This window comes from Priapulus caudatus, unplaced genomic scaffold (genome assembly GCF_000485595.1).
Source record: "Priapulus caudatus unplaced genomic scaffold, Priapulus_caudatus-5.0.1 Scaffold115, whole genome shotgun sequence".
Classification (NCBI taxonomy): Eukaryota; Metazoa; Priapulida; class Priapulimorpha; order Priapulimorphida; family Priapulidae; genus Priapulus; species Priapulus caudatus.
The window spans coordinates 216624-228599 of NW_014577176.1; the positions used below are offsets into that span (position 1 = coordinate 216624).

Genomic DNA, 11976 nt, shown 5'->3' on the forward strand with positions numbered 1-11976 from the left:
ATGTCCGGACGCAGTAGCCCTAGGGCAGCTCCTCGTCCGAACGCAGGTTCGCGTAGCCAACAGCCTGTTATATTTTGGAATGCGTTAATCTGGACAAAACGGTGCCATTGAAATTTCATTAGATCAGCTGCAAAATGCATGCGCTCTAATGCGGCCCGTACACCTGCGTATTGCGCAAAAAGTACCGTTCCTTTCTACTGAGCGTTACCTTTGCTACTGATATGTGTATAGCTTCACGTTCTTGAAAGATGATTTTTCAGTCACCCGCTTCCTTTCACTTGACTAATTCCAGATTTGCCATTGTACCAATTCGATACCATACGAGGCGAGTTCCTTGTACAAACAGACCGTGGTTGTCTGCTTGTATCTGTGGCGCTGGCGTAGGGCTAGAGGAAATATTTTATTCACGTGTAAGACTCGCTCTGATTGGTCAAATTGTTTTATAAGTCTTTCGGTTTAGGGTTACAGCAAAAGATGGGGAAAAGAGGTCCTCCGTCTCTCTCTCCTACCACTAAGAAAAGAAAGCAGGGGGAGCGCAGACATAGGCATGCTTTGAAGGGAATATTGGGAAGTCAGTATAACCGATGGCACAAGCTAAGGCAAGACAGAAGTGATGAGGACTTTGCAAAAGTTCTTATGGATGGGTATGTACGGACATTGTTGTGAATGTATGCGTAATATGCGTAGGTAAGCGTCTAAGTGTATTCACACTACACTAGACTAAGTATATCTACTACTTTCTGTATCTACTAAATCTGTAGTGCAGCGAAAAAATACACGGGAGCGGCGAGCGATTTCGCTCCCATCAGTTTTCAAAGTGCACTGGTAACAACAATTACGAGAGCGAAAATTTTGGAAGATACGAGAAAAAATCGCTCCCGTGCCGTCAGCAGCGTTCGAAATTAGTTCCGACCTGGAGGCCCTAGCCCTCTAAGTTTTTGCTCGGGCCACCATCTCTACGAAACTGCCGGTCCTCCTGACCGGCACTTTTTCTCCTCATTACGCTGAAATACTACGGTTATCGCAACGGCAGTTTAGACAGACTTGTAAATGGGAGCGCATAATACGACCCGTTCCTCAACGTAGACGGGGTATCCAAAAGCTCCCCCGACATTCCTAGAGATTGAAACATTATTTGACCAACTCTAATTTTAAGTTACGTGTATGCTGTTTTAATGCCAATGGTGGTTTAAATTTTTGTGCAGGTCCACCAACTTTCTGAAGTTGGTGGTCCTGCTGTCCACTAGATTTTCAGCCGAAATTCGAACCCTGCGGTGCCGGGCGCGACAAACCTTTGGACGTTGTTATTTGGACATTGGACTATTGTTATGCTATTGTTTGTTATTGTTATGCCTACATTTGGCAGGTATGACAGATTTCAACTTCAAGCAGGCCCGTTTGTGCCATTGGCAGCTATTTCGCCGGCTAGAACTGCACTACTGTCTACGCCTATACCTACCTGTGGACTAACTTCTACACCTTCGGGGCCACATGTATCCCTTCCAGATGTGGACTACACAAAAATATCTTCTGTGTCGCCAAAGTGAGTACTGACACTGATTTTGAGCTTAAAAATTTGAAGTGGTGGCTAGATATCCAATTGGTCATTACGAAAAATATGACACAGCAATGCTTTATGGTATTTAAACTTATATGTTACGTGCACGCCAATGGGACATTTTCATGTAATGTTTTTCACGTACATGTACTGCATTGTATACGCTGTATATTTGGCCGTGGTTTAATTTTCGCGAATTTCGCGAACGAGTCTCCGACCGCGAAAATAACAACACAAGAAAATAACACAGTGCTGTTTTTCACTGATTCAGGAATTCACCGACCGCGAAATTGTCCGTCAAGTCTGAATTCGCGAAAATATCTATACGTGAAAAACATGGCGTATACAGCCTACTTCTTTACACGTGATCGGTTTACAGAATTAACAATTTACAGTTATAGTGAATGTTGATGCAATTGTGAACTGTATAAATGTCAATTTTGCTTTTACTGTAGAGTGTCTGAAGTTCACCCCCAGACTGACATCATTCCCAGGGAACTTACGTGGCGAGCCAGCTCAGACAAACATCTGGAGATATCATTGTATGTTTACTAACTGTCTAGTACTAGTTACTAGACAACATATCTATTTTTCTCAGACAATCTAATATGCCACTGCTACTGCTCGTGAAAATATATAGAATTGTTTTACACCTAAATCAATCTCTCTACAAAAACAATCAATACCATTTTTTATCCAATTTCAGCATATATCCATCAGACCATGAAAGCATCTGTGATGCGGGAGAAGGGTTGCAGTCAGCGGATGAGTCAGAAGAACTGCAGGGTGATAGCATAATCAATCTAGCTAGCAGCAACGTTAGAGGGAGCATGGAGATTATCACACAGTACAGAGGTTTAGAAGGTAAATTAACCATTTGTTATGTGAAGTATGTAGTATGTAAGAAGTGATGCAATTACCCTCTTAAACAATACAGTGAAACACCATTTTGGTTGTTTTTCTAGGCAAAGAAAATGAAAGTAAAACGTTCAAGCCTTTCTGTCAAGAAGCCCGTATGTCTAATATTCATGCTGACGAGTCCACACTCGTTGAAATTGAGAGCAATAATGCGATTAGTAACCCCACATACTCTTGCAAGACAGTATCATCTATTGCTGATCATAGATACGCAAAGGCGCCAGATGCGGAGTTTAAGAAGGTGATGAAGTCGACACCATGCAACTATCCAGCAGCAGATGAGAATGTACCAGGTGGCAAAGGCAACGTGGTAGATCCAGATAATGAAGCCATACAGATCTACGAAGACATAGGCGATGAAAACGAAAGTGACTCTGACACGTCGCTACTCGAGCTGATGCTTCGCGATGAGCAAGAGGAACCGACGACGAAATGGATACATAGACGTCCAAGACAGGCTTCCAGCAAGGTTCAGAAATTCATACGCAGCAGCATAATAGACACAGAATCGTGCGATGCGGAGCCTGAGGAGGATGAGTGGAAGCCGCAGGACAAAGCAAAGAAATGTGATGACGATGATTGTGACGACAGTGACGGCGATTATGACGACAGCAACGACGACGACGACGACCATAGTGATGACGATGACGATGACACGGTTGTCTCGCCAGAGAACGCCGCCCGCAGACGGTTTAACCCTCTGGTCGTGCGCGCCCGCTCATACGATCCCAAGAAGCTGCGCAAGGATGCGGCCGCTCCCGCGCTCGTCGACTCCTGTCAGCGCTGCCACTCCCTCCTGCTGCGGGCGGACGTGGCGAAACACGAGCAGGACTGTGGCAGCAGCAACAACAGCAGCAGCATCAACAAGGAACTCATGTGCGAGTACTGCGCGAAAATGTTCCCGACGCCAGTGGCTCTGGGGAAGCACATCAGGAGGATTCACGTCGGAGAGTCGGTCAAGTGCGACGACTGTGGCATGGTGCTGTCGTGCTATCAGGGTATGCTTAGCCATCGCCGCCGCAGGCATGGCGACGGCATGCGGATTCACTCCTGCACGACTTGTGGCCGCGCGTTCGACAACCTCCATCATCTGACGCGGCACTCCAACGTGCACCTGGCGGTGCGTCCGCGCGACTATCCGTGCACGTACGCCGGCTGTCAGCGCGCCTTCTACGATACGAAGCACCTCAAGGTTCACATGCTGCGGCACACGGGCGAGAAACCGCTGCAATGTGATCGCTGCGAGTTTGTCTGCCGGCAGCGTAACTCGATGAACTACCACATTAATAAGTACCATCGCGAAGATGAGCCGACTCCCTCACTAGCAGGAGACGCACTGAACTGATGAAGGTGTTCACTGTTTTATATGCGTGCTCACGCATACAGAACATAGAGAGAGGTGCAGGAGGGCGAGCATGTAAGATATGGAGAGAGGTTAGACTGTATATTGTTAGACTGTACATTCCCATACGAGTGCCCCCCATCGTGAAATGTGATCTTGAAAGGGGGGTCAATGCATTATTTCTAATTGTGTATTGTTGTTTCCAATTTACGTAATGTATTATTTCTAATTACGTAACGTTGAAATGTTATCCAATTTTGGGTCGATAAATGAATACAAATAATAAATGTTGCATGTTATTGCATTTCAGTTCTATTACACACATTGCGTGTGCCAAATAATTTACGTTAATAATATCAGAAGAGTATACAGGGTTTCTTATACACAAGAGGCACAGTGGCGCACCGCCTTTGTCAAATTTAACATCGCAGTTGTGACTGATGTTCCTGTATTTACTGATAAGTATATCCTGTATCTATATACCTATAAGTATATCCTGTATCTATATACCTATAAGTATATCAATACATCCTGTATTTACTGATAAGTATATCCTGTATCTATATACCTATAAGTATATCAAAACATCCTGTATTGGAATCCATCATGCGCCTTTTTTTCCCAAACCTCCTTTGTCCAATTCTCCCGAAGAAGAAACCCTGGTATAATATAGAGATGATGCACATCTTTATATTATACACTCCTGATATGTTTTCACAGCATTGGCTGGTAAGGATTCGAGATGGTTTAAATTGAATATTGAAGTAAATATGAATGATGCGTTAAGTCATGCAGCATTTGTAAGATATTATTTGTTCATGTTGCTTATTCAACCTTGCTGTATTACCATGAGAATTTGATAGTAAAGTACGATTTCAATAAGAAACGAGTCTTGTCATATATGTGCTTTTTTTTTACAGCTATGAAATATCTCACATATCTAACACGCAACAGCAAGAAACGGATTTTTTATTGAGAGAGACCATTATCCTGGTATTACCACTACTTTCCATATTACATTCCAGATACTTTTCGAGGTTAGTACATAATAGAAGTTTGTGTCCCTAAGGACCTTACTCTTTACCAACTAGCAAAATCCTCTGTACCCTATACATATATGTGCAGCTCACATAACAAATTAATCAATACAACACTATATAATAAGCTCTCTTCTAACTACGTATGGTTCCTATATATATATATAGAATATTGAGTTCCATTCTCATAAAATATCGCGAACAGAGGCGGTTGGAGGGAAGCTGGTTGCTGCAGCACTCAAGTTTCTGTCGACAGCTTCTTTATGTCAGAGGTTACTGCTTCTGCTAACCCACGAGCCTGCTTTAATTACTCTCGTCCACCTTCAGGTAGCATAGGCTGTCTGTATGGAATTCCAGCGCTCTATCTGGTGTAGATAATATGTAGTTCGATGTTTTGGGCGACCGAGTACATAGTTGGTGTTGGATGGATGCTGCTGCGGCTTCACACACACAGTTCATCACGCATGTTGTATGGTGACATTCCGCGGCTCATAACCATTCTGGTTGTGAGTGTCTTTGTGGTGAAACGCTTGTGTATTAACTCAGCACACCAGCTGTCTTGCTGTCTTGCTGTCTCCGCGTGGGAGCGTTAGCGAGTGTCGGCGGCCGGGTCGACGCATCCATAGTCGACGTTCTCTCTCCGCAGCTCGTGCAGCGCTACGTCGTTGCCGTTCAGCACCATTCTCTTCACGCAGCCGGAGAAATCCGGAGCCTCAGCGTTAGGTAGCCGGTCTCCCGTGACGCCGCCGCCACCAGGAGGCGCTCCTCCCAGGTACAGCCGGCTGGCGAGGGTGACGAGAGAGAAGCCATTATTGAAGGTCGTTTCCTCGGCGAGTCCGTCTACAGACAGCGTCACCGAGCGAGTGTTCATGTCGGCCGTGACGGTGTGTTCACGCGCGTCGCACAGCGGGCCGCCCCGCAGACCCACCGTCGTCTCGTACGCGTCGCGCGCGCCGTTGCTTAGCAACAGACGCGCCGTTGTCGCATTGATGTCGACGACAAGGAAGTCGGTCGGCGAGGTGGCGGCGTAGAGCAGGAGGGCGGAGGCGTTGTGCGCGTGTAGGACGAGCGTGAAGGAGAGCGATGCGCCCAGCGTGAAGCGCGACGACACGACGGCGTAGCCCGCACCACCGAAGCTCAGACCGGCTCGCTCGCTCGCAGCGCACGCTGCCGTGCCGGATGACGTCACCGGGTCCTGCAGCTGCAGCGCGCGCGTCCGCTCCGTAGTACCGACCGTTACCTGCATGACGCAGCCCTGCAGCGCCGGAACGTCGGCTAGCAGCGACGGGGTGCGCGCCGACGTCGGCACGCCACCTATGTAGAGGTCGGGCTGCACGAGCGACGACGCATCGCGCTCGGAATCGAGTCCGTTGTTCACGTAATCACGCGCCTCCGTGACCACCATGGCAACGAAGTTGTTCATGCGGACAACGTTGACTTCCCATTGGTTGCCGTCGGCGTATTTCTTGTTGCTGGCGAGTCGCTCGGTGCGTCGGTCCCTCGGCGACGTCTGCATGCTGAACACGAGACGACCCTCCTGCAGGTAGAGACACATGTAGTCGCGCGGGATGCGCAGGCTGCTAGCCGCGTACATCAACACGCCGCTCGGTGCGAGCGAGCGGAACCGCATCGTCAGCACTAGCATGGAGCGCAGCGGGTCGCTGCCGAATCCTCTCACGCTGAACACCGCGTGACTGCCGCGCTCGCGTCCGAATCGTAGTCCGGGTACGGTGATGTTGCTGAGCTCCACCGGCTCGCACTCGGACGATACGATCGCTACGAATTTGTCGGCAGGTGGCGCACTGTCCGCCGCCGGCAACACGGCGTCGATCGCCACTCCCTCGGATTCCAGAACCGTCTCCGGATCGGCAAGGTCGATCCGGTTTCCGTTGACGGACATCGAGGTGACGTCGCCGCGGTACGACCTGGTGACAGGTAGCTCCCTCTGCTTGATGACCCTCACGGGCGTGCCCCCCAGGTAAACCTCGACAGCCGGCCCGCGTGGCAGCTGCACGGGCCGCGTGTGTATGTATCGCACGCCGTCAACCATCAGTGCAGGGATGGCGTCTCCAGCGTCAAACTGGACCGTGTGCCAGCGACCGTCGTCGAGTCCGAGTCCGGCCGTGCGGATCGGCTGCAGCAGCTGCGTCCACGCGACGACGATCTGAATAAAGACGTCGCCATTGTAGAGCGCCACATAGAGGGCGTTGCCGTCGGCGTCGGTAGCAAACAGGGCAACGCCGCTCGGCGCGCGCGTCTTGAAGGTGACCCTTGACGAGTAGAGGTCAGCAAGCGTGACCCCGGAACTGACGTTCATCTGCGCATACGATCCGTCGCCACGGAAACTGACGCCGACAACGGTCGGGTGTGCGCAGTGACGTGAGACGCCGGCGGACGCGACGACAAGGGCGTCGAGGTCGCGTGGGGTCACGCCGCGGAACGCCGTGCCGTGGTAGAAGTGACGCATGCAGCCGGCGAAGCTAGCGCCACCGCTGCTGCCATCGCCGCCGAGGAAGAACCGCGGGAGGGCGGGGAAGCGAGCGAGCCGACCGCGGACGGCAGCATGAAGATCCTCGACCACCGCCGACGACGTCGCGTTGAGGTAGGACAGCCGCAGCGACGCGACGCTCGAGTTGTGTCGCGCGTGAAGCTGGTAGAACGATCCGTCGCCGTAGCTGGCGCCACGCGTGCGCATGCGCAGCGTGGTGGCGTTCGGCTTGCTGATGGAGAGCGACACGCGACCGGCAGTGAGCGACAGTAAGTATTCCGCGCCGTTGTCGCTTCTCACGATGACGAGCGGCGCGTTCGACGAATGCGTCGTGAAGTCGAACAGGAACTCGGACCGGTTTCCGACCTCGATGTCCTGTGGCTCCATCTGTAGGTAGGAGTGAATGCCTGTGAAGCGGACAGCCTGAGAGCAGTCCTGATCATCGCACCGCACGTTCCACGCGTCGTCGCGCTGCCTCATAGGGGGCGCCACGCAGCAGCGTGTCGGGTCGGTCGGCGGTGGCGTCACTGACCTGTGAAGACTCACCGGCTGGTCGTCCACCTCCAGCTGAAACAGACAGCCGACGAAACGCTCGGCCGTGACCGGCTTGTTGGTGACGTAGTTGGCGGGCAGACCGCCGACGTAAGCCGGCGACGTGATGGTGACGTTACGCACCGACGCGTCGTCCGTCTGTGCGTATCCGGTCGTCTGTCGGCCCGTCTGTAGATCCACGACGGTCAGGAATGCCTTGTCGGCAAAGCGTGTCGCGTGCACGTGAAGCCAGCAGTGACTGCATAGCTGCGCCTCGCTCGTCACGTTGACCGTAGCGCCCTCTCTCGCGTGGAAGCCCAAATGCAGCCGGCCGCTGATCAGCTGCAGGTAGATGGCGCCACCTCCCTGCCGCTCCTCGGCAAAGTAGAGCAGCGCGTCAAAGCTGATGTTCTCCGCGCGGAACTCGAGCGCCACCTGGTTGTGGACGGGCGAGCGGTGGACAATGTTGAACTGCAGGGCGGTGGCGCCACTGTCTAGCAGCGTCGGCCGCTTGAGCGCCGCGGCGGTGCTGACGACGCGAGACAGCTTCCGCTCGATCGACCGCATCTTCTCTATGATGGTCGTCGCCGCGTCGTCGTCGTGCTGCAGCGTCTCGGACGCGCGGGCGACGGTGGCGACGACGCGGGTCGCGCGCGCTCCTAGCGACGTCGCCGCCTCATCCAGCGACATGATGCGCTGCACGACGTCCGCGCTCGCCTCCCCCGCTGCGTCGACGATGCGCTCCATGCGCGTGAGGGCGCCACCGTCGTCCTGCTCGCGCGCGATCCTGACGGCGGTGGCCTGGGCGGCGTCGACGATCCTCGCCGTGACGTGAGCCCTGGTGAGCGTCGCCCGCCCCGTCGCCTCGTGCTCCACGCCGCCGGCACGCTGCCGTAGCGCCGACACGCCTGCGACGACGTCACGTCGCCACGTCGCCAGCTGCGCGTGCGCGGATGCGTTAGCGGCGGCGATGTCGTCTCGCAGCCGCGGTACGTTGATGGGCGTCGCCGTGCTGTTGTCTGCGATCGTGCGCGCCCGCGCCAGCGCGTCTGCAGCGTCCGCCGTCAGCGCCGGCACGTCGGCAGCGTCGGACAGCGCGGCGGTGATGGCGGCGTCCGCCTGCTCAGCGAGAGTCTCCGTCGTCTGCACGGACACGAGCGCCGCCGTGTATGACGTCATAGCGTCGACCGCCTCACTGCCGATGTGGGCGACCGAATCAAACTCTCCTGCGATGTCTCTGGAATCTGCCTCCAGCTCGGCGATGAAGTTACCTGCGGCACTCACCTACAGATGTGAGAGAGAGAGGAGAGAAGTTACCTGCAGCACTCACCTACAGATGTGTGAGAGAGAGGAGTTACCTGCAGCACTCACCTACAGATGTGAGAGAGAGGAGAGTCTGTGCATGGGAGCATAGAACTATTAGAAGCTGTGTAGTATACGTGTGTGAGAATGAGAGACAGTGTCCGTGTGTATGTAAATTAGAGTCTACCTGTCTACCTGTGTGCTGCACGTACCTGGTCGTTCACCTCGCCGATCATCTTCCCCAGGCTCTCGGTTCTTGCCTTCAGCCGACCCGTTGTTCGCTTCCACTCCTCCAGGATGTCGTCTGCGTCAATGAGCATATAGGTGGCGTTGCGGTAGATCGTCTGCGACGTGCTGCTGATCATGGAGGTGACATTGAGAAGGTCGAGAGCTTCAGCAAGGATCCCATCCACCTGCTCCATCTGAATGAGATGTTTCACGATGAATACTGCCCCGTGACTACTCGCACAAGGGTTCAGGGAATCATTCACTTATTCATACATTCAAACGTCGTCTTTTACATAAAGTGTGAATCTAGTGCAGAAGTCTAGTGTTAAGTCAAGCACAAAGCTCTAGTATCAAGTCAAGCATAAAGGTCGAGTGTCAAGTCGAGCACAAATTCCAGTGTCAAGTTGAGCACAAATTCTAGTGTCAAGTCAAGCACAAAAGCTAGTGTCAAGTCAAGCAAAAAATGCTAGTGTCAAGTCTAGCACAAAAATCGAATGTCAAGTCAAGCACAATAGCCTAGTGTCTCTGTCTCTCCGTACTTCCTCGGCTACTATGTTTTATCGTGAGTATAGGAATCATGACAAACCTTCGCGTGTATGACAGCGAGTAGCTGCTCTATCTGCACCGTCTCCAGCTGTGTCTGCAGCACGCCGCGATGACGCTCCGTCACGTTAGCAACCATCTCCTCCAGCAGCGTTCGCAGGGCTTCACCTAGGGTCCGGGTTTCGTTGACCTTGCTCTCCAGGCCGGTAGCGAGTTTCCGCAACGCACTGATGTCCTCGAGGACCCCGCGAACGTTGTCGACCTCAGCCGAGACTTGCTGCGGAAAATCAAGTATTTAATTAGTTTATATTATTATAATTATTATAATTATTATCATTAATCATTGTGTTGAATGAGTATTACAGTATTGCCCATCAGGTGATCAGGTCAGGTCAGCCTCGGTTAGTAAAACTTACTCGTCAATGAAATAGTTATCATTATTATATTCATTATTAAATTAGTTCATTCATTCATTTATTTATTCATTAATTCATTCATTCTCTCTACCTGCTGCTCTAGAGTAAAGTTCAGAGTGATCTCATGGTCGGAGATGTGCAGCAGCTGCAGCTGTCTGTCTGAGGCATTGGCGTAGCGCTGTACGTCGGCAACTTTATCATGATAGCTGGCGTTCGCCTCCAGCTGTATCACTAGCAGCTTGTCGGCTTGCTCCCAGAACAACTCGCTCCTAACGCGAACAATCTCATCGGTTCATTGAATGTAATGCTTAACCAAAAATTACAGTTCATCATCTTTTGTAAAGCAAAGACTTGCACTTTATTGTCCCTGGAGGCAATATTTACAGACGCGGTAGCGTGCCTGGCACAAGCCGAACTGACGCTGCCTTCATGGTTCACTCACCTGTCCACTATACCTGTCGTCTGTAGCGACGCTTCATGCTCCACTCACTTGTCCACTATACCTGTCGTCTGTAGCGACGCTTCATGGTTCACTCACCTGTCCACTATACCTGTCGTCTGTAGCGACGCTTCATGGTTCACTCACCTGTCCACTATACCTGTCGTCTGTAGCGACTGTGCGACGCTGGCGTCACGCGTGCGTTCTATGCGGGTGACAAGGCGGTCTAGCTGGCGACGGGAGAGTGGCGCCTGCGCGGTGAGAGCGCGCACCTCCCGCTGCATGCGGTTCAGCTGACCCGTCGTCGTTCCGAGGAAGGCCACCGGCTCCTCCAGCTGACTCTCGATCAGCAGCAGGTAGAAGTCGTTGTCAAGGTAACGCGACAACTCCTGGCTCTCGTTCCAGCAGCGGAGCGCGCGTGACGTCAGCTTGCTGATGGCTTCGCCGACGGACGTGTGGCATTCACCTGCCGACGACACAAGCGTGCAAGGTTAGGCTACATAGCTCCTCTTCATACATGCATGCATGCGCGGTGGGCAAAAAATACCAGTGGGACGTCAACCGTCGACGTCAACTAACCATCAACAGAGGGTCAAAAATGGAAGTTTTTCTTGACATCACATTCACGTCGTATTGACATCACATTCACGTCGTATATTCACTTACCTTCTTGTATCTTTTTTAAACACTGGTACTGTGCATATTCGATGGATTAGCTGGATTTATAATGATACAATTCCCTGTCTAATTTCTTTTATCTTTGATTTCTGCTGCCGAGACCTTTTACCTATAATGCTTTGCGCGTTTGCTGCACGATGAACACATGCAACCACACACACACACGCCACAACAGCACTACACACACACACACACACACACACACACACACACACACACACACACACACACACACACACACAACCACGAACACACAAACACACACACACACGTACATACATTTATACATGCATACTAACATTGCACGCACATGGCAAAATTTTGACAACCGTACGTTTGCACGTGCCGTAGCCATGCCAGTTGATAGGGGGTCTGGGGGCATGCCCCCCCGAAAATTTGGAAATATTTAAGCCATTTTGCGTGCCAATATTTGAGCCGTTTTTGGGGGGCGACCGCCCCACCGCCCCCCCCCCCTGGCTACGCGCCTGCCCTTCCT

General features: G+C 52.0%; 2 protein-coding genes across 2 annotated transcripts; one reads left to right on the forward strand and one right to left on the reverse strand.

The window, feature by feature from the left end:
* Positions 1–464: 464 nt before the first annotated feature.
* On the forward strand, positions 465–4257 carry LOC106805493. Its single transcript, XM_014807107.1, has 5 exons — positions 465–644; positions 1367–1543; positions 2014–2100; positions 2265–2422; positions 2524–4257. Exons 1-5 carry the CDS (start codon positions 475–477, stop codon positions 3819–3821), a joined length of 1890 nt encoding a protein of 629 aa, XP_014662593.1. The 5' UTR covers positions 465–474; the 3' UTR covers positions 3822–4257.
* A 1187-nt stretch (positions 4258–5444) lies between these two features.
* On the reverse strand, positions 5445–9053 carry LOC106805469 (laminin subunit alpha-1-like). Its single transcript, XM_014807062.1, has one exon. The coding sequence runs from the start codon at positions 9051–9053 to the stop codon at positions 5445–5447; it is 3609 nt and encodes a 1202-aa protein (XP_014662548.1).
* Positions 9054–11976: the final 2923 nt, after the last annotated feature.

Coding starts and splice junctions, on each gene's coding strand:
- LOC106805493 (XM_014807107.1), top strand. CDS start 475: ATGGGGAAAAGAGGTCCTCCGTCTCTCTCTCCTACCACTAAGAAAAGA. Junction 645..1,366: donor GCAAAAGTTCTTATGGATGG/GTATGTACGGAC, acceptor TACATTTGGCAG/GTATGACAGATTTCAACTTC. Junction 2,423..2,523: donor ACAGTACAGAGGTTTAGAAG/GTAAATTAACCA, acceptor TTGTTTTTCTAG/GCAAAGAAAATGAAAGTAAA.
- LOC106805469 (XM_014807062.1), bottom strand. CDS start 9,053: ATGACGTCATACACGGCGGCGCTCGTGTCCGTGCAGACGACGGAGACT.